Source organism: Drosophila innubila, assembly GCF_004354385.1.
Source record: "Drosophila innubila isolate TH190305 chromosome 2R unlocalized genomic scaffold, UK_Dinn_1.0 1_C_2R, whole genome shotgun sequence".
NCBI classification, from domain to species: domain Eukaryota; kingdom Metazoa; phylum Arthropoda; class Insecta; order Diptera; family Drosophilidae; genus Drosophila; species Drosophila innubila.
This window is the reverse complement of record NW_022995374.1, coordinates 22,097,497-22,118,761: the sequence shown is the minus strand read 5'-3', so window position 1 is coordinate 22,118,761 and position 21,265 is coordinate 22,097,497. Positions and strand designations below refer to the sequence as shown.

At 39.6% G+C, this 21,265-nt stretch overlaps 2 protein-coding genes across 3 annotated transcripts in view; one reads left to right on the top strand and one right to left on the bottom strand.

Moving 5' to 3' along the window:
- The window catches only part of LOC117784444 (epidermal growth factor receptor), a 40,818-nt gene extending 36,642 nt beyond the window's left edge, over nucleotides 1-4,176 (top strand). For both annotated transcript variants that reach the window (XM_034622186.1, XM_034622185.1), the window contains exons 5-6: nucleotides 468-2,685; nucleotides 2,758-4,176. In XM_034622186.1, coding sequence (XP_034478077.1) covers nucleotides 468-2,685; nucleotides 2,758-2,991 — 2,452 coding nt within the window. In that variant the 3' untranslated portion in view covers nucleotides 2,992-4,176. The remainder of the gene's footprint in view (nucleotides 1-467; nucleotides 2,686-2,757) is intronic.
- Nucleotides 4,177-5,754: 1,578 nt separating this feature from the next.
- On the bottom strand, nucleotides 5,755-19,332 carry LOC117784446 (BTB/POZ domain-containing protein kctd15). Its single transcript, XM_034622188.1, has 5 exons — nucleotides 19,300-19,332; nucleotides 18,376-18,438; nucleotides 7,035-7,142; nucleotides 6,437-6,948; nucleotides 5,755-6,313 (listed from the first exon to the last, which is right to left on the bottom strand). The coding sequence occupies exons 1-5, from the start codon at nucleotides 19,308-19,310 to the stop codon at nucleotides 5,868-5,870; spliced, it is 1,140 nt and encodes a 379-aa protein (XP_034478079.1). The 5' UTR covers nucleotides 19,311-19,332; the 3' UTR covers nucleotides 5,755-5,867.
- Between the last annotated feature and the right edge of the window lie 1,933 nt (nucleotides 19,333-21,265).

Below are 21,265 nucleotides of genomic sequence, written 5' to 3'. Positions count from 1 at the left end.
TTCCTAACTCCAAATGTAATTCCTATTTAAAGTATATAAAAACATGTGATATATTATATGAATGGTATTGAATAATAGATCAGTGATATTTTTAGATTTTAATAATTTACCAATTGGTAAATTATTAAATCAATTTAAGTCTTATTAATAACTTTTAAAAATACAACTTATTTATTTTTGATAAAAAAGTGTTTTAATTAAAATAATTAAAAAAGTAAGAATTACAAATAAGTCAGTGATATCGCTAATTACGTTTAAAATATGAATTTTGGTGTATTCCATGTTGTTTTAACATTTTTCATTCACGTCGATTTATTTTTGCTAAAATTTGAATTAATTGGTAAACGTTAAAATATAATTATTAGTTAAAAGAGTAAATTGCTAGGAAAATTTATAAAAAAAAAGATTGTGTCACGTTCACTTTCTCTAAGCCTCTTATTAATGATCCTTTTCTCTTTGTCCTATAGCACCTATCAATTCGATTCAAAGACGTGCAAAAAATGTCATTCGGAATGTCGCACCTGCTCTGGACCCGGCGCTGAGCACTGTGATGAGTGTGTCCATGTGCGAGATGAGCAGCATTGCGTGGCTGTCTGTCCGGAGGATAAATACGCCGACTTTGGCATTTGCCGTAAGTGCCATGAGACCTGCGAGGGTTGCACTGGACCCAACAACACCATTGGACACTATGGCTGCAATACGTGTAATCTGGCGATCATAAATGCCGATGCCACCGTGGAGCGTTGCCTGCGCAAGGATGACAAGTGTCCGGATGGCTACTACTGGGAGTATGTGCATCCGCAGGAGCAAGGATCGCTTAAACCGCTTGCAGGCAAGGCCATCTGTCGCAAGTGTCATCCACGCTGTGAGCTGTGCACCAATTACGGCTTCCATGAGCAGGTCTGCTCCAAGTGTGCCGGCTACAAGCGACGTGAGCAGTGCGAGGACGAGTGTCCGGCGGATCACTATGCGGATGAGGAGAAGCGCGAGTGCTTTGAATGCCATCCGGAGTGCAAGGGATGCACTGGACCTGGCTCTGAGGATTGCTTGGCCTGTCGCAACTTTAAACTGTTTGAGGGTGAAACCTTTAACAACCTGACTCAGTTCAATTGCACTTCCAAGTGTCCACCTCAATCGCCGTACTCCATCTACCAATCTAACTTTGGACCCCATTGTGTCTCCACACCACCCAAGGTCCCCAAACAGGCTGCCAGTGTCAATGTCAACATGATAATCATCATCTTTGGAGCTGTCTTTGTACCCGTCACCTGTATTCTGTGTGCCGTCATCTACATTTGCCGGCAGAAGCAGCAGGAGAAGAAGGAAACGGATGATCTGGCCAAGGTATTCTTTGGCTGTGAGGACTCGGAGCCACTGCGTCCCTCCAACATTGGTGCCAATCTTAGCAAGCTGCGCATTGTCAAGGATGCTGAGTTGCGCAAGGGCGGCGTTCTCGGCATGGGCGCCTTTGGGCGTGTCTACAAGGGTGTCTGGGTGCCGGAGGGTGAGAATGTCAAGATTCCTGTGGCCATCAAAGAATTGCTGAAGACATCGGGCGCCGAGTCCAGTCAGGAGTTCCTAAATGAAGCCTACGCCATGGCAACCGTTGAACATGGAAATCTACTGAAACTGCTGGCCGTTTGCATGTCCTCGCAGATGATGCTGATCACACAGCTCATGCCATTGGGATGCCTGCTCGACTATGTGCGCAACAATCGTGACAAGATCGGCTCCAAGGCGCTGCTCAACTGGTCCACCCAAATAGCCAAGGGCATGTCCTACCTGGAGGAGCGGCGACTTGTGCATCGTGATCTCGCAGCACGCAATGTGCTGGTGCAGACGCCATCACTGGTCAAGATCACAGACTTTGGCTTGGCCAAGCTGCTTAGCTTGGACTCCAATGAGTACAAGGCGGCGGGCGGCAAGATGCCCATCAAGTGGTTGGCCTTGGAGTGCATCAGACATCGAGTGTTCTCCAGCAAATCGGATGTGTGGGCCTTTGGCGTGACCATCTGGGAGCTGTTGACCTTTGGCCAGCGACCGCATGAGAATATACTTGCCAAAGATATACCCGATCTCATTGAGATGGGCCTGAAGCTGGAACAGCCGGAAATTTGCTCTCTCGACATTTACTGCACTCTGCTCTCCTGCTGGCAACTCGATGCGGACCTCAGGCCGCCGTTCAAGCAGCTGACGAATGTGTTTGCCGAGTTTGCCCGTGATCCCGGTCGGTATCTGGCCATTCCCGGCGATAAGTTCACACGTCTGCCCGCCTACACGAGCCAGGACGAGAAGGATCTCATACGCAAACTGGCACCCACAACAGAAGGCTCCGAGCCAATCATCGAGGCTGATGACTATTTGCAGCCAAAGGCAACGCCTGGTCCCAGTCACCGCACAGATGGCACCGATGAGATACCCAAACTGAATCGCTATTGCAAGGATCCCAGCAACAAGAACTCGAGCAGCGGAGGAGGCGATGATGAAACCGATTCCAATGCCCGTGAAGTTGGCGTTGGCAATCTGCGACTTGATCTGCCCGTGGATGAGGATGACTATTTGATGCCCACGGGTCAGAGCAATGGGAATGTCAACGGCAGCAGCAACAACAACAACAACAACAACAGAAACAATCCCAACAACAATATGGCCACAGCAGCCACCGGCTACATTGATGTCATTGGGGTAAGCATTAATTATAATAATTAATTGCAATTAAATGTGAATACTAATTGAATTCTTCTTAATGATTCACAGGTACCGGTGAGTGTGGACAATCCCGAGTATCTACTCAATTCTCTCAGTGCTGGAGAGGCGCCAATTCCCACACAGACCATTGGCATACCCGTTGCAGGTGTGCCCAGCACAATGGAGGTCAAAGTGCCGGGCAGCGAGTCAACGAGCTCCGACCACGAGTACTACAATGATACACAGCGGGAATTGCAGCCGCTGCATTTGCTCCGTAGTCGAAATACGGAGACGCGAGTGTAGCCAACAGTTGAGCTTCACTCACTGCCAGAATATGTAACAAATATTGGATAAATCTTGCCACGTAGTACCCAAGTGCCTTTGAAGCCATTGCCAGTTGACAGTTGCCGTCTGACAGTTGCCGTCTGACAGTTGCCAGTTGCCAGATGTGGATGCAGTTGCTCGGCGACTGACGTGTGCCTTTGAATGCTGTTATCATAGATAAAACCCATTCGCCTGTAGTTGTATAATACCCTAGAATAGTTTTGTTGTATATTACTATCGATATTACTCTATAGCGTACTTAGCCAGACCCCTTCTCTACTATCTACATATATATATCTATAACTATTCTAATATACTTATATCTAGATGTACTTGAGATACTGTCGCAAATCAGCGCTTGTAGATTCAATGTAATTACGAGAACAAAACACCGATAGTGCATTTCTTAGACGCCCTCGACACTACCAATTGGACTTGGCAAATCCTAATCTTTTGGAATATGCCAAATAGTCTGGTATTGGGCCGTTGGGCGCACACTAAGCTAAAATTATTTCTAGTTCATATAGCGGACTATCGCAGCTATATATCCAACAATTTCTTATATCTATATGTATAGAGTTAATAGGCTTTTAGCGACTAGTTTCCAACTGTGATATAGTTTGTAGGCCAATTCAGCATAATTCAATAAGATTTTCTACTTGCTTGCGAACAAAACAAACGCGAACGACATTCAGCCCACTGTAAATTGAGATCGATTGCCACAGATCTTTAACAAATCCATTCGATTGCAAACTTATCAAACAGAACAAGAAACATAACAAGAAAAGATTTTTGAAAAACAATAAATCCCGAGCGTGCCATGCATCGATTATGCAATTCTCCTAAAGATTTCGAATATTTGTTGGCACAATAAGGTTGAAACTGAAACTTAATTTAAGACTTAGTCTAATGTATATTGATCAAAGATATATGTAATTAATACTTATATACAAAACCCATACGATTGTAATACTTATATACATTTAATGACTAATCTATACGATTATTTCTTATACACATGTAGATTTGCCAAGCGCATAATATCGTAGTTTGCATATACAATTTTACATATACTTTAAATTAATTTAATTTAATTGCAATTAGTTTACGTGTACCTACGCAAAGATATGCATATACGAGTAAATAAAACGATTTTTAAATAAATCATTTGTGTCTTATTATTGTTACAAATATTTAATGGAAATTTCTTTCAGTATGGAATGTTTCATTTCCAACGAAAGCTAATTTTTAATAATGGAAAGAAATCTGTATAATCGGAGAAAAAATATACATAAGCTCTAATGCCCTTGCTGAGCGCTGTATTAAATTTTCGAATGATTGTTCCAATGACAGCTATATGTTATAGTAAGCCGATTCAAATTAAATTTGATCAGGATGTATAAGATCAGCTCAAATGCACATTCTGTCAGACTGATTGAGATATCTAAAAAATCAAAAAAGATTTTCGAACGAAAACTTGATGCTCGATGAATCGCTCCTATGTCAGCTAAGTGATGTAGTGGTCTGATAAAATCATAAAAAACAACTTGATCTGCGTCTTTTATCCAGAAACCTAAATATCATAAATAATTTATCTAGCTCTTATACATAGTTTCTAAAATCGAAGCATTCAAACAGGCGGGCAGGGCTATATATTCTCCTCTGCTGATACTGATCAAGAATATATATACTTTTTGGGGTCTGCCACGTCAAATTCTGCCTTTTACATGCATTACATCAAACCCATTATACCCTGTTTGCTTATATTAATTGGGTACAGGGTATAAATAAACATAAAAATTTCAAGCCTGAAAGTATGCTGCATTAAATAAGCTGACATCTTGATAGGCTACATCACGCTAGATGGCGCTAGAAAGGAGTTCAAATTAAACAGCCGTTACGAAGAATAAAACGCAAACAATTCCAATGGCTTTATTTTCTTTTAATTTTTTTTTGTTTTATTTTGAAATACGCAATTAGACAATTTAATGGATTTTGCTAAAAGTGGGCGCAAACTGTGTGTTTTCTCTTTTTTTTTATTTTGTTGTTTAGTGTTGAGTATTCATATTTTGCACATTTTGTGTATGCTAATTGTAGAGCTTGTCGGTATGTATATGTACTATATGTATATTGAAAAGTTAATTCATAGTTTACATTCATAAAAGTTCAATTACATCAATTTATGTACTACAAAACTATTGTTGTGTGAGTTAATTATCATAGTTGCTTTGACATTTTTTCGTTTTTGATTTTTTGATTTTTGGATTTTGTTATTTTGTTGTTTTTTTCTGATAGCTACATATGTACGAGTACGTATTATAAGTTATGCTTTAAGACAATTGCGCTAAACAGTATGTCTGGTTAAATTTAGGCAATTAAATAACCGAATGTATGGATCACTTAAATAAACAAATTGACTTAAATGCAACGAAGAAACTACACAAACTACTCGAACAACGAGTACACAACTTAGGCGATAAAACAAATCAGTGCTGAGGGGGCTCTTGGCTTATTAAGAATAAAAAATACTCGTATTAAGGAATATAATATTCGTATACGGAGTGTGTGGGTTGACTGCCGGCAAACTTAATTGATATAAACATTAAATAACATTTGGATTTGGAAATTTGCAAGGAACCCCCACGGTTCCCAACCCAACACAATAGTTTTTAGCGCCCGTCCCCCCACCCCACACTGAACCCAAACCCGAACCCAAACCCAATAACCCTCCCACCCGAAAATTCCCAAGGTCCCCAGGGCTGCAATTAGTGCGCAACTCGCACATAGATTACGATTACACAGTGCCCATGCCGCAATTGAGAGCATTGACGACGTTGTCCTGGACCCGGAGCCTATCACATTGGAACGCGACGTACGAGCAAATATTCGGAGAACTGTTGCCCCTCGACGCCCCCGCCGGTGCTGGCCTCGATGGTGAAGCCGGCGTTCAACAGACGCGTCAGCACTTGAACCGAGTTCAGCTTGCAATAGCCGTTGAGTGGGAAGCGTATGATTTGGCGCCAGTCACCCTGATTCCAGGAGACACCGCTCCGACTCGATTGTGTGGCCTGGTTGGCCTCCGGGAAGAGCTCGTCGAGCAGCGCCCGTTCAGCCGATAGCATTATGCGCTCTCCCAGATCCGGCGAGATGTGCAGGGCGACCACCTCATAATTGCACTCTGGTGCACCGCTAGTCCTTGGGCTGGTCTTAATGTGGCGTGCTGGCGGTGTGGGTGGCGCCACCAAATAGTTGCCATTGCGTACACGCTCCTTGCGCATACTCTCCAGTTGTTTAATCATCGCTGCCGTAGGTGAAAAGCACACAGACACAGACACACGGACAAAGACAGATATACGAGACAGACAGAAAACCAAATTAGCAACAGGTTAGATTAAAAACGGGGAATAAGTGGGGGAAAACTTACGCTCCACTTCGTAATAGCGCGCCTCCTCGAGCAGCAACTCCAGGTCGGGAAAATCATCGGCAATCAATAGTCTTGAGTTTCTCATAAAATTCAGAATGTGACGAAACATTCCACCATCTCGATCGATGAAATAATGCTGCTTCAGTGAGTCCAGCACAATGGGTATCTGTCCGTTGAAGAGCTTCGCCAGCTTTGACTCGGGATATTTAGTAAGTGTCTCCAATGAGCTCGTATAAATCGTGCCGCCCACATCGATGTGAACTGGCGCCGTGTAGCGCGATGCGGCTGCCACACAGGGTATGCCAGAGATGGGCTTGTGGTTGTGCAAATAGGAACTGGCTCCAGCTGAGCCACCGCCAGGACCGCCGCCTGCAGCCGCCGCCGCTGCAGCGGCCACAGCTGCAGCTGCCGCCGCACCAGGCAATCCCAGCGGCGTCACTGAGGAGCTGGCGGGTGGCGTCGGTGTGGGCGATGAGGAGTTTGAGATCGTTGGTGAAACGGTGGGCGATGCGCTACAGGCCGATCAACAAATAGTAACAAAGGTATGTATGTAAATGGAAAACTTGCAGCTTGATTTGAGTTTGGTTTGCGGTCTTACCTGATTTTAATATCGCTGCGGGCATAAATACGGCCCGTGGAGGACAAATCGCGCGGCTCCAGGCCCTTTGCATCTCTTTCGCGCTCTCGATCCATATCGCATTTTTTCCTAAAAATAAATGACAATAAAAAGTTTAGTTGGGTAAAATACAAGGCTGCAAACCGGTTCTGAACCGAACCTCGCTGAACCGAACCAATTTCTTAAATAAAAGGTTCGGTTCGAAATAAAAATAATTACATACTTTTTTTTTAGCGAAGTAATAATACATCGTATAATCTATAACTTAACTTTCGCAAAATCGATTATTGAGTACTTCAACTCGAAATCTATCGAGTTGATTATATTGATTTCAATTGAAACTTTTCTTTGAATTTAGTGCTTATCGAGAAGTGAAGTGAACTCAATCGCGAGTAAACAAAAAAAGTTCACTTCCATAAATTATTTAAACATAATACTAATAAAATAATAAGTCATCTTAAAACAAACTTAGGCTTTTGTAAAATAAAATTTTTATTTAAATTTACTTCGTTGTTAATATCAAAAAAAATTATATACAATAATATTTTTTTTTTTGCATAAAACTGAACCAAGGTTCGAGCCCCAACCTTGGGTATAGGAGGTATATAAACCGGTATGTGAACCAAACCTAAAATTTGCTCTATGGCTCGAACCATCGAACCGAACCTTTTCAAAAATGTTGGTGGTTTGCAGCCTTGGTAAAATATTCATATCTTATTCTTATACTCTTTGTTAACTTCAAAAGTTAAATAGACCAAAAGTAGTTCCTTTGTTTTATTTTAATATTCTTTATTAATATAAAAAGTTAAGTAACGTTAAATTGAGCTGCATATAATATTTTTACTTTATTCTTGTGAGCAATATCTTTGAGCAATTATTTTGTAGAATTATTTCAATAAATTTAAAATCTCTTTTTCGAGAAAATTAATTTTATTTCAATATTTATTTAAAAATCATAATTTAACTCTTTTTTTTCAATTTTTGTAATAACAATTAAAAATAATTTTTTAATAATAATAATTATATTTTATTATTAATATTTAAATTATATTACAATTAACAATTTAGAAAACTAAAACTTAAAATCGTTTTATTTTTAAGGGAATGTATTATTAAGATAATAATCTTGTTCTCACTTTACGGGTAATCTAGCTCTCTAGTTTATTGAAATTTATTAATGGGTACAAATTTCTGAGTGTCTATATTAAATATAAAAATAATAAAAGTTAATATTTGTTATTATTTACTAAATTTGTAAATAAACCTATGATAAAAGTAAACTAATAAGTATTGTAGGTGCTTAAGCCAAATGACTGTCTTAATACCAGATAAATAAAATAGAGATTAGTAGGATCTCAGAATCTCAGTGTGGGCAAGTCTGACAAGTTGATGAGCTAATGCCGCAGCGTTATGTAAGTCAGACGCTGCATGAGAACCAATTTGACCAGAGCACAAATTGACTACAGCTCCATTACATGAAGCCAGCAGGGCAAACAGACAGACAGACAAAGATTAGGGAGAATGAGGGGAGTAGGTGAAGGAGGAGAAGAAGCAGCTGGAGCAACAAAAACACAACACAGCAAACGTGACAAAGCAAATGCCGAAAAAAAGCGCTTAAAGGCTTTTGCCTCGTTGCATTTCGTAGTTAAGAGTTTTGTATATAACGCAAGTATTTCATATGATTGTGTGGGAATATTTGGCTTTTCATTGCGTTTAACTCACTTATGCTGGAGCCTGGACTCCCTCATCTCCTGCACCACTCCACACACACACACACACACAAACAATGCCTGCAGCTGGAGTTGCAGCCACGACAAGACAAAATCGCCAAAACCCATACAACATGTAGCATGCAGCACAGGGCAAATGGCAAATGGGAATGAGGGAATGAGCAGGGCAACGGCGCGCCGCGGCGGCAGCGGGGGCGTGTGGCAGAAAGAGTCTACAGCCGATTGACCGCAGGGCATGCGCCTCGATTTTCACACGAAAATCACGTTGATTTGAGCATCGTTATGGCAACAAACTGCGAGCGTGCAACAGCGCAACAACAACAACCACAACAACAAAGCCACAGAGCATCAGAGCATCACGCACGCTAATTTTGATATGTCAAGCGCTGTCCAACATGACGTATACGCAATGCAAAAGTGAGCGAATACGTTAAGCGATTTGCTTGATTATGGCATCAACTCTCTCTCCCATCCTCATCATCATCATCATCATCTGTCATATCATTAGCCGTTGCCATGAACAACAAATTAATAAAACTCAATCAACAACCTATGGGGGGTGCTCAGTATTTAAGAGAGGGTGTCTCCCTTTTGCCCCTTGACAAAAATGCGACGTTGTTGTTGTTGTTTTTTATTTTGTTTTTCTTATGCGCATTAGGCCACATAGCAATTGCCAGTTGGCAGTTGGCAGTTGATGCATGTAGTTGACTCCCTCAAACTGTTATTTGCCCCTCTCTCTTTGTGCCGCTTCTCATTCTACATGTTTGCTAAACAAGTTTACTTTTTAAAATGTTTTAAACCCTTGGGCTATATGGCTCTGGTAATTACGATTTGATTAACTTTAACTACATGAGCATTCGCAGTGGTATTCACATACGTATTCACATATTCACATTCACGTATTCGCAACTGTTTTAGCAGAGACGAAAAAATGCCAAAGAGACGAGACTAAATACGTTGGAAAAATAGGGTTAAAAAAAAATGCTAAAGAAAATGTCTGCGGGGCAATACTCACGTATGTGTGTGTGTGTGCGTGTGTGTGTGTTTGTATTTGTAGTTGTGTTTGCAGCTGCGACGTTGAGTTTCATATTTTTTATTAATTTACAACAATTATAAAAGCGTAAGCATTGCGCTCAATAAAACATGGCCAATGAATATGGCTTAAATGCAACAGCAGCAACAAAAACAGCAACCACAATAACAATAACAATAACAACAACATATGCAGAGCAGAGCTCGAGGTCTGTGCCACAAAACAATTCAATTTCAATTGCTTTGCGGTCCACTTGAGGCAGGTTGCAAGCAGGTTGGATGCTTGCAGCTTGGCACAGGTGCAGCAAGCAGGCACAACAGCCAAGTCACACACACACAGAGAGACACACACAGATACAAATATTAGATACACACCCACTGTTAACGGTATTGTATACAAGTACAAGCATACACTGCAGTTTTGCAAACCTATTCTAGTCCAATAGCACCGCGGGCGTTATCTTTTCTATGCGCCCAAGAACAGAGCATGCCAGAGTGAGAGCGAGAGAGAGAGGGAGAGAGAGAGAGAGAGAGTGAGAGAGTGGGAGAGTTGCTTGCAACGCCTTTGGTTACACTTCAGTTTAGCATGAAATTTTGAAGAGTTGCCGTTGCCGTTGCCGTTGCCAATGTTGTTATGGCTGAGTCTGTGTCTCGGCCTGGCTCTCTATGCCTATGTGGCTATTGCCTGTCAAGCTGCTGCTTTAACTGCTGCATTTGCATTTGAAGTGGGCGGCAGTTTTATTGTTGTTGTGGCTACCATAATACGCCCCCTCTTTAGCCCCTCTTTCCGTTTGGAGCTTGAGTCTTGATGACTGACATCTTTGGTTTGCCTTTTAATGGCATTGCTATTAACTCGGCTGCTCCACTTGAATGTGACTGTGTGCTATTGCATACGAATATTGCTTGGCCATTTTGGCCATTATTGAGTTTCAATTTAGCCAGCATTTTACACATGAGACAGAGACAGTAAGAGCAAGAGACAGTAAGAGCGAGAGACAGAGAGAGAGAGAGAGAGAGAGACAAAAAGACAGCTTATTAGTTGGTATTGTTCAGATTTTCCGGCAAAACTATCGAGTTGCAGCTGCTTCTGCTGCTGCTGCTGCTGTTGCTGCAGTGCCTCGAGGTCACATAATTTTGCAGAGTCCATGGCACATAGACAAGAATTGCCGCTGGCGAATGGCAGACTGGGAGACTGGGTTGGATTGCTTTTCCTCAATCTACAGCCTGCCCTTTTGTCATTCGCTGCCGCCCCAGCAATTGGTTCTGTCCTTGCTCCTTGCTACTGCTCTCAACCCTAAACCAAAAACCCACACAAAAGCGATAACAAAAGCTAAGAAATGAGCTAAAGTGCACACACACACACCTACAGAGAGAGAGAGAGAGACACACACTCATAGATCAACACACAGTTAGTGATACACACCTCAGCAGAGCTTGACGACGTTGACGCTGACGTTGACGTTGACGCTGATGTTGACGCTGACTATGTAACCCCTACAAAATGTCCTGCGGCTAGGCAACCTTCCGCACACAAAGGCCAGCCCAGACAGTGTGTCCTGAGAACTGAGCACTGTGAGCTGAGAACTGAGAGCTGCTCGACCTGCTCAAGTTGCCCTTTCCTTCCACATGCAGTCGGCGAAAAAGGGCAAAACGCTCGACAAAAAACGCCAGCGGCGGTCGTTTGGAATTAGTGCGGAAATCATGGATGGATACGAAACGAAAACCGAAACCAAAACCAAAACCAACCCAAGTTAACCCAACCAAGCCAAGGCAGCAGGAGCAGCAACTCCAGAGTCATGTGCTGGCTAAAGGTGCTGCCTCGGAGATTGGGTGCGAGTTGGAGTTTTTTAGGGGTGTGGATTGTTGCTCTCAGCTCCTAGGGCACCTGCTGCATGAGTATAACTGTCTGCTTGTCTCTCTATGTGTGTGTGTGTGTCTCCTCATTCATTTATCCTTGCAGCGCTGAAGGCAGCAACAACAGCAACAACAACAAAAGAGCATGAAGCATTGGCAGTAACCACGACAAGGCGACTCCAAACATGGAGACTCAATTCCCTGGCCCGGCTACAGGCTTCAGCTTCAGTTTCAGCTTCAATCGCTGGTCTCTGCTTTCTGGTCTGAGTGTATTGCCCCAAAACAATACACACACACACTCACACACACACACACACATGCATGCATGTCAGCTACCAACACATGCTCCTCAATGTAGAAGAAAACTTTGGCTTTTGGTTAGAGGTAAGAGGTAACTTGTGTGTCCGTTTTGGCTTACATACAACGTATGTGTGTTGGTAACTCATATACACTGAAAAATAAGATCAACTGCTTAAATCAAGAACATTCATCTTAAATATGTTGTTCTTAAAGAGACCATATTAATAATACTACATACATACATTTCTTAATACAAATCTTAAATTGTTAAGAAGTTATAAATATGTACTATTTCATTTGAAACAAGTAGCGCATCCGTGGCGCTCTGGTTAGAGATGCCGCTTTAGACAAAAGCAGAAGGCCCCGGTTCGAATCCCACTTGTTACTACAAGCATTTGTAAAATTCTTTAATTAATTTAATACAAAATTTTAAAATGTATATAAATAAAAATGAAAATAACAATAAAACATTATAAATTTAATTATAAATTCAAACTTTTTTTTTGACTTAAATTTTAAGAACATTTATTCTAATAATAAGAATGTTTATTCTCAAAATAAGAGCTTGGTCTTAGTCCAAATGTTCTTAAAACCAAAATGTGTGTTCTCATTATAGGAATTTGATGCTCTCCACGCATTTTTTAAGCCAAAATTCTTAGTTTTGAGACCAAAATATTGTTTTTAGAACATTTTTTATAAGCATTTGTAAAATTATTTAATTAATTTAATACAAAATTTTAAAATGTATATAAATAAAAATGAAAATAACAATAAAAAATTATAAATTTAATTAAAAATTCAATTTTTTTTTTGACTTAAGCTTTAAAAACATTTATTCTAATAATAAGAATGTTTATTCTCAAAATAAGAACTTGATCTTAGTCCAAATGTTCTTAAAATCAAAATGTGTGTTCTCATTATAGGAATTTGATGTTCTCCACGCGTTTTTTAAGCCAAAATTCTTAGTTTTGAGACCAAAATATTATTTTTAGAACATTTTTTTATCAGTGTACACACATACTCATATATATATATATATATATATATATGTGTGTCTGCATTTAAAGATATCATACCTAAGTTGCTGCTCCCCGAGGCAACTAAAACAACGCATAAAACAGAGATGAACACAAAAAAACAGCAGAAACAGAAGAAGAAGCAGCAGATGAAGCAGCATCAGATGAAATCAAACCCCTCTCAAAAGCCCCCCTGCGACTCCACATTCAAAAATAAACTCCCTGCATATCCTAAGCCAGTTCCATAGCCAGAAACGAAAGTTTTTCGAGGCAAAACCTTATCTCAATTTTAAAATGCCGCCGGCCTAAAGTTGGCTCCTTTACTGGTCTCCAATCCTGGCGGCAGATGCTGCACTCCCTCTCTCCCACTTCTCTCTACACCATTGAAAGTTACTCATATGAGTTTATGGCAAGAAAAAGGGAGTGGAGAGGGGGGGAGGAGGCCACGAAGTGCCGCCAAGTTGCATGCAACTTATGTCTGGTTTTTAAGGGAGATTTATCGCGGTTTGCTGTAAACTGCAACTGGTTGCAATGCGCTTCAATTAGCCAAGTGGCATTTAAAGTGACTTTTGACAAAGCCATAAAAAACTGACTCGAGTAGGTAGGAAGGGGGGGAGGTGTGTTGAGGTGAGTGGGTTTATAGGAAAAGGTTGTTAAGGGCTGTCAGACTGTGGCCAATGCTGTCCCAGCTGAGTTACGGCTGCCAGGGTTGCCGCGCTTGTGTATGTTGGCAAGACAAACACAAAGTACTCGTATATGCTTCACTGCAAACACACACACACACACACACCCAGCCACACACACACGTACACACATACACACATACAGACTCATACACACAAATCACGCAAATGACCTAAAGGCACTTTAAGAAGAATCCAATGCCTCAAGTGACGAGTAGAAGCAGCGAACTGGCAACTGGGTAGCTAGCTGATAGGAAGTGGCAAGTGGCAAGTGGTAACCGACAACTTGCAACTGGCAACTGGCAACTGGAGATGGCGCCCAAAATCAAAACGCTGATGAGCAGGCAAATGAAAAAGTTTTCTTTTCTTTTCTTTTCCCATATTTTTTTTTGTTTGGTTTGGCCAGAAAGGCGCAAAAAGTCAAAAGCAAAGGCTGAATCAGGCAACAGGCACTGGGCATGTGGCATGTGGCATGAGGCACGCGGCAGCAGAGCGCAGTTTGTTGCACACACAAATACACATGAGGAAACTTCAACTTCTGCTGCTGTTGCTTCTTCTCCTTCTTAGCCAGCAGCAAGTTACAAAAGGCCACGAAAAATTGAAGCTGACGTCGACGTCGGCGTTGACGCAGACACCGACACCGACACAGACGCAGACGCAGCTGTTGCAAGGAGTCGCCGGCGCATGTGGGAAATCAGTCGCAAGTCCTATGAAAATTGGCTAGCAAAAGTTGCTGAATGTGTGAGTGTGTGTGTGTGTGTGTGCCAAATTGTACAAATATATGCGCTATATATATATATGTATATAGCTGTAACTGAGTGTGTGCTTGTGGCAAAAGTTGAGTTGGAGTCGAGTCGAGTCGAGTCGAGTGTAGCAGATATTAAAACGCTGCAAGGCTTTCAAAAATAAACTTTGAAAAATTTATTAGAAAATATTAAATAAAAACGACGATTGCGCTGCATATGCCAAAAGCTACAGAGGATGAATGGATGCGATGCGATGCGATGGAAGATGGAATATCCCATATACATATATATACATTTATGTGCATTTGTATATGTAGGAAGTATAACTCGTAGTATAACTGGATAGCTTGGCAACATGCGATTCCTTAGGCTGCTTGCTACGTTGTAGAGTAAACATTACACACACACAAAAACACACACACATATGTGTGTATATGTTTTAGCCAACTGTTTTTATTGCTAAATCCTCAAAAATTGAATTGCAAGTCAAGAAGAGCGCAACAAAGACTTGTAAGATGGGAAAATGCTAAGCAAAAATTGCGCATACGCCGAGTGATGCAGGTAAAGCAATTATGTGCTTAAAGATTGATAAACTCAACGAGAATTACATTACCAGCTAAAGTGCTCGCTTATACCCTAACTATATATCCTTTGAGTTGCTCTGCAAATTGCCCAATCAAAAATTGCATTCATTCGTCTGCCTAATCAAGTGTACATAATAATTGCAAGGCATTGCATTGCATTCAGTTGCATACAGGCCAGATCTGAATTGGTCTGGTCTGGTCTGGTATGTGGCAGTTGCATGTGCAGTCATTCAAGTGGCAAACGCTACTTGCAACGCGCTTCCTGCAACTGCAACTGGCAGTCAATACACATTTCCTAATTGGCGCAATTTGCGTGTGCATATTGCAATAACATCAACAGCAACAGCAACAACAGCAACACAAAGCAACCCGACAACAAGTGCAGCAAATGCAGGCGCAGGTGCTGCCACAATAATAGCAGCTGCCTCTTAACCTACACCCTATGCATCAGTTGCCATAATGGGTATATTCAACTTGTGATAAAGAATGTAAATATATTTATACTGTTATTTTCATCTTTCTTTTTACAAAGACTTTAGCATTATTAAGATATATTGTACTTAACTTATTAAAATAATAATATATAGTATCTATTCGAGTTTCATTATTACTATTTTTATGTGTGCTGCTTCCAGAGCTACAACCTTTTTAACGAAATGCAATTATTGCTAAAATGGGAATGAGATGAACATCATCAAGTTCTAAAGAATAATAAAATTAAAGACATGTGTATTGAATAAATAATTTAATATAGAAGTGAGTTTGGTTGACTCGAGGTCTAGTTTGACTGTCGATTGACACTATTAAAAACAACAAACTCCCTTATTAAATAGATTTTTACATTACTTATTTTGTTATTTTGAAAATAATTTAATGTTTTGTATTAAATTCAAATTAATACATAATGTCATATTACAGAATTATATATCCAATTTTTTCCACTAAGAGATCAGTTAGCTCTTTATTACATAGAAATTATTTATTAATTTAATGTCAACTAATATGTAAATTTCTCAAATCATTATAAAGTAACCAGTATTGGCCTTTTTAAAAATAATATAAATGAAACTAAGAGAGAACTTAGATAGTTATTATTTGTTTATTTAACGTCCACTATTTTGAAAATTTCTCAAATCATAAAATTGACAGAATTATGAAGAAAAATAATACTATATTTAAAACTGTGAGAAAACTTAGATAGGAATTATTTTTTCATTTAACCTTGCAAAGTTCTTAAAGCATTATAGCATTGACAGAATTATCAAGTTAAAAATATTATAAATGACACTAAATGTATATTCTGAGATACTTTCTTAAGCAAAATCTCTTAGAAATTTCTTAACACAGATTTGATAGATTTTCTTAAAATTAATAAAAAAATTAAAATTTTTATTATCTGCAAGATCTATAACCAACGTAAAAACATGATCTGCAAGATCTATTATTAACGTAAAAACATGATAAATTATACTAAATGAATATGATTTTATGATATTATCAATTAATTTAAGTATTTTCACCTTCACAATACTAAAATTAATCTGCAACTATCTCAACTGTTTCAAATGATAGCTAAGCTTTTTTAGACTTTAAAAACTATCATTAATGAATATGATTTTATGACATCAATTAACCCGAAATTTGCCACCTCCACATCATTAGGATTAATCCGCAACAATCTCAACTGTTATAGAGAATAGAGAAACTCGTAGTCGATCAAATTGGTAACAAGTCGTTTGGCTTTTAGCCTTCCGACTGGCAATTGCCATGTTGAACTGCTTGTAATGTTGCCAGTGTTGCCAATGTTGGCTATGCTGATGCTGGTAATGATGCTGAATTGCGGCTTAATTAACACACAGCGCGTTAAGCGCTTTTGTCTGCAACAACTACTGTGAATGGGCTTTCAAATGCACATTGCAGTTTCCTTTCCCTTCAAATTTGCCTTTTCCATTCGATAGGAAACCCTTTAACTATTGGCCTGTAAAGGAAATCATTGCAATTGGGAAAAAAATGTATTTTAAATAAATACGGGTAAACAAATTGCCAAAATTGATCAGAAATTAGAGGCGCCACGCGACTCAACGGCGAGCACGTGTGGCAGCCACACGTTACGTTTGTGCCACAAACCATAAAAAAAGCACAAGCAAAACAAACGACTTTGACTTTGGTTTCGACTCCGCCTTCGTCTTCGACTTTGCTCAGTAAAACCAGTTGCTTGCCACAGCTACAGACAGAGAAAGCAAGACAGACAGAGACAGAGTGAGTGGGAGTGGGAGTGAAAGAGAGAGAGAGAAAGAGAGCAGGAGCTGTTGGTAGCAGTTATCTGGTGAAGGTCGCCACAACGCCTGCCACACGCTGCATGCCACCATCCCTACCCGTTGTTGTCTGCACGCTTTTGTTTTGGCTTATTTGAATGCGATTTTGGTTTTGGCCAACACGCTTGCAACACGCTTTGAACTTTACTCTCGTCTCGACTTGAACTTTTGTCGATTTGTTGGCTGAGAAAAACAAATGTTGTTGCTGTAATTGTTGTTAGTGCTGTGTTGTTGTGTATGTGGGTTCTTGGCCTGCAGGGCATTTTGGCCATGCCGGACTCGTAGATTTGGCTGACAAGAGAGCGAGCGAGAGGAAGAGAGCCAAAATCACAACAACCGGTCAATCGCCTCCCCTTTTTAGTCTTTGCCAACGTATTTTATAGCTTTAAAGGTATGAAAAAAAATAATGCGGCACCCCCTCCGACTTAGCTACCCCCGTTCTCGTTTTGTCGTCATCGTCGTCCAAGTTCCCGTCTTTTCCCGCCTCCATTCGCCATTCGCTATTCGCCATTGCACACACAACACACATAACTCAGCTGCGGGCCAAGTTTGTCCAAAAATGCTCGAGGCTTGCTACAGTTTTTATTTTTTTCTCTCTGTTTTGTTCTTCGTACTTTTGTTTATTTCTCCTTTGGTGCGGGCCGAGCAGAGCAGAGCTGAGCACTTGAGGCGCATCAAATTTTAAACAGTCTGCGTTTATGGCACACAATTTTCGGACTCGGACTCGAACTCGGACACGGACTACAACTTGGACTTGGACTTGGCATGTGCATGTGGCAGATGTGGGAGAGACGAAAATCAGTTGGGCCCGAGGCGTTTTTGGCCCAAGCCAACACCAATACCAAAAACAAAAAAAAAACAAAAAAAAATCAACAACAGAAATATGAAAAAATGAAAGAGGTTTCTCTGTAACATCCAACTAGGGGTCTTTCTTCGGTCGGTTATGTGTTCAAAATTCGTTTATTACAGAATCTTTTTGGAACTAATTTATTGGCTTAGAGATTGTGATAGAGAAAGTGCGAGATTTTGGTTACTAAAAGGTCTAAATCGTTTGTTTACTCACCGTTTGGGGCAGGAGGACTCCACCGTCAATGGTGATCGTTGATCCAATGCAACAAATGGAGTTCTAGGAGAATAAAGCACACAGTCAGATAATTTTGCTTGAACAATAAGATTATTAACTAAATAAAAGTATATTTGAATAACAAATAATTTGTAAATAGTTTAAATTCTTTTCTATTTATAATTAATATTCATAATATAAATGACAAATTAGCCTGAAGTTGTCTCGTTTCTTGCCAAGATCATTACCAAAAATCTTTAAAAAGTCGAACCCAATGCACCCGCATAATAATTTTAAATGTTTCAGTGGCACAGAAATCTAAATATTTCAAAAGAAAGTAATCTTCTTGTTGACCTTAAAACGTCTAAAAATTTTGAATTCAAATAATTGTAATTTGATTTAAAATATTGACGAATATACACGTATAAATTTCGCTTGAATTTACACATAACAAATTATTTCAAATCAAAATAAACTGTTGCATCTTAGGGAAGCATCAGCACACACACATATTTAGATAGAAAACAGAGAGTGAGAGAATGATAGCGAATAACTGTAACTGAAAGTGTAAAACACACACACATATACAATGCAAATGGAACTCACAAAAAAGTCGGTATATTTAAGAAATGCACTTTAACTATTTTATGTAATACAGCGCGGTGTAGACAATCAATTTATAACGTTTTATTTATTTGATTCGTTTATTTAGAAGATATTTGTTTGCTGGTATTGAATTCCCGTTTCCGCTGTGATTATAAAGTTTCTGAATATTAATTTGAACGCATTGCTACTTAATTTGCAAATGGCGCCTTAAACACCGAGCACACCGCAAATCACTTAAAATGTTTACTTCCGTTTCCGGTTGTTGTTGCGCCCGCCGTTTGTTGCCTACTAATCTGAAGCGACTCTCAATTATTTTACCTGACTTGCATTCGCGTCGATTGTTCGCTGTGAACTGACACTTGGAACGCCAACCAACTTGTTTTTACTCCAGCTCCAACTTGTTCGCTAGAAGATAAAACGTTGGCAAACGTTCGCATGCTTCAGGCAATGGGAACTGTAAAGGATCTTTTTGCCAGCAGCAAATTAAAATTTGATATGCATTTATTTTTTATTTAAAACTAAAAATGTGTACTTTTCCAATTTAATATTTTATGTGTTTAATTTTGTATTACTTTTTTATATATTCATACATTTGCAAAATGTAAACAATACGCTTTTAAGAATGCTAGATGGCCGAGCAAGTCTGTTGCATTGGTTGCAGCTCGTTCAAGCATTTGCTGTGTGTGTTGCGGTTCGAGCTGTGTGTGATGTTCGATGTGTGATGTTCGATGTTTGACGTCTTCAGCAAATGGCGACCTTGGAGAGAGCAGCAGGAGAGAGACAACAACGATTGTTTAGTTGCTGCTGACTTTTCGACGACGACGACGACGTCGTCGGGCAGCTGAAATATTTCGTATTGCCCCAAGGCTGTGCAAAGAAAAACTTGTGATAAATACGCCGCAAGCTCTGTTTCAAAAACAGCATGGGAAACAGAGAGAGAGAGAGAGAGCGAGAGAGAAAGAGAGCAGAGTAGGGCCTGCAGTTAGGCAGCTGTAATTAAAATGAGTGCCAACTTTCTGAACCCCCCCAATCCCCCACCCAAATACCAAAGCAACCAGCAACCCTTTGGCCCCATACACCCACTCTCCCACTCCCCCTCCCACGACTTCTCCCTCCATTAGTCGTCACGCATTTATGTCACATCATTTTTCATTGGCAATTGTTACCGAGGCTGCAATTGGGCCGCAGGCTAAATTAATTTTGTACATACTTCATATTATTGCGCTATTTGCATACAAGTGGCCATTGTTGCCAGTTGCAACTACTAGCTGCATGTGTAGTGCGTGTGAGTATGTGGCATACTATATACATATACATATGCATATACATATATGCATGTGTATGTAAACGATTGCAATGATTGCTCACTGCCCAGTGACATTTCAATTTTTCATATTTTATCAGAGCAACTAGCGCCAACAATGATGATGACGACGTCGCGACGTTGCCAGTGGAAATTGTTGCAATTTTATCGCTCATTTCACTCAATGTGGCCCAGAACGAGTGCCAGAGTCAAAGCAGCACATAGGCGTCAGCTGAATAAAGCAGTAGTCCATTTAATACCCTGTAACAATACATGCCTGTAAAGTGTTTAAAATCCTTGACAAATTAATTAAAAAAAAAAAAAACTTTTCACGAGGTTAAAATCTAGTGACGAGAGTCTTGGCATGCCCCAAAATTTTTGATATCCAATTTTGTGACAAACGATATTAAATTTAGTATATAAATAAGTTAAATATATTGAGCATTGAGAGCAATTTTTGGGTATAAAAAACGATACGTTAGTATGCAATTGAGTTAGTGACGACAATACATTTCGATCGATATATAACTCGATCTGACAGTCGTAGCAAGTTTACCACTTTAGCTGTAGTCGTTTAGAATTTCTTTTACATCTTTATTTTTTGATTTTCCTGGGTTTTTCTTCTAACAAATATTAAATAGCAACAACAAATTTTTAGCAATTTCAGAAAAAACATTTTTCGTTTGAGTTTTTTATTTAAAGTTAGTATTTATTTAAGTGTTAATATATATTTAATTTATTTAATTTGTAATTTTTTTAATTTTGATGACTTAAATTCCTTTTTGTTGAGTGTGCTTAGTCGTGGTATAAAAAAATATATAAATAAATTCAGTTGATAGAAAACTAAGTTCATCGAAAGGAAAAGTATGAAGCATATGTAGAGAGTAGGGTCGTTGATAATATATCAAAATATCAATATGTCCATATTTGCCCAAACATCAAAATGCGATAATTTCTTGTGATATTTTATGATATTTGTGG

Bases quoted from the DNA above. Each gene is read 5' to 3' on its own strand.
- LOC117784446 (XM_034622188.1), bottom strand. The intron at 6,949-7,034 runs GTAAGACCGCAA...ATCGGCCTGTAG, and splicing joins CGCAGCGATATTAAAATCAG to CGCATCGCCCACCGTTTCAC. The intron at 6,314-6,436 runs GTAAGTTTTCCC...CACCTACGGCAG, and splicing joins GCGCTATTACGAAGTGGAGC to CGATGATTAAACAACTGGAG.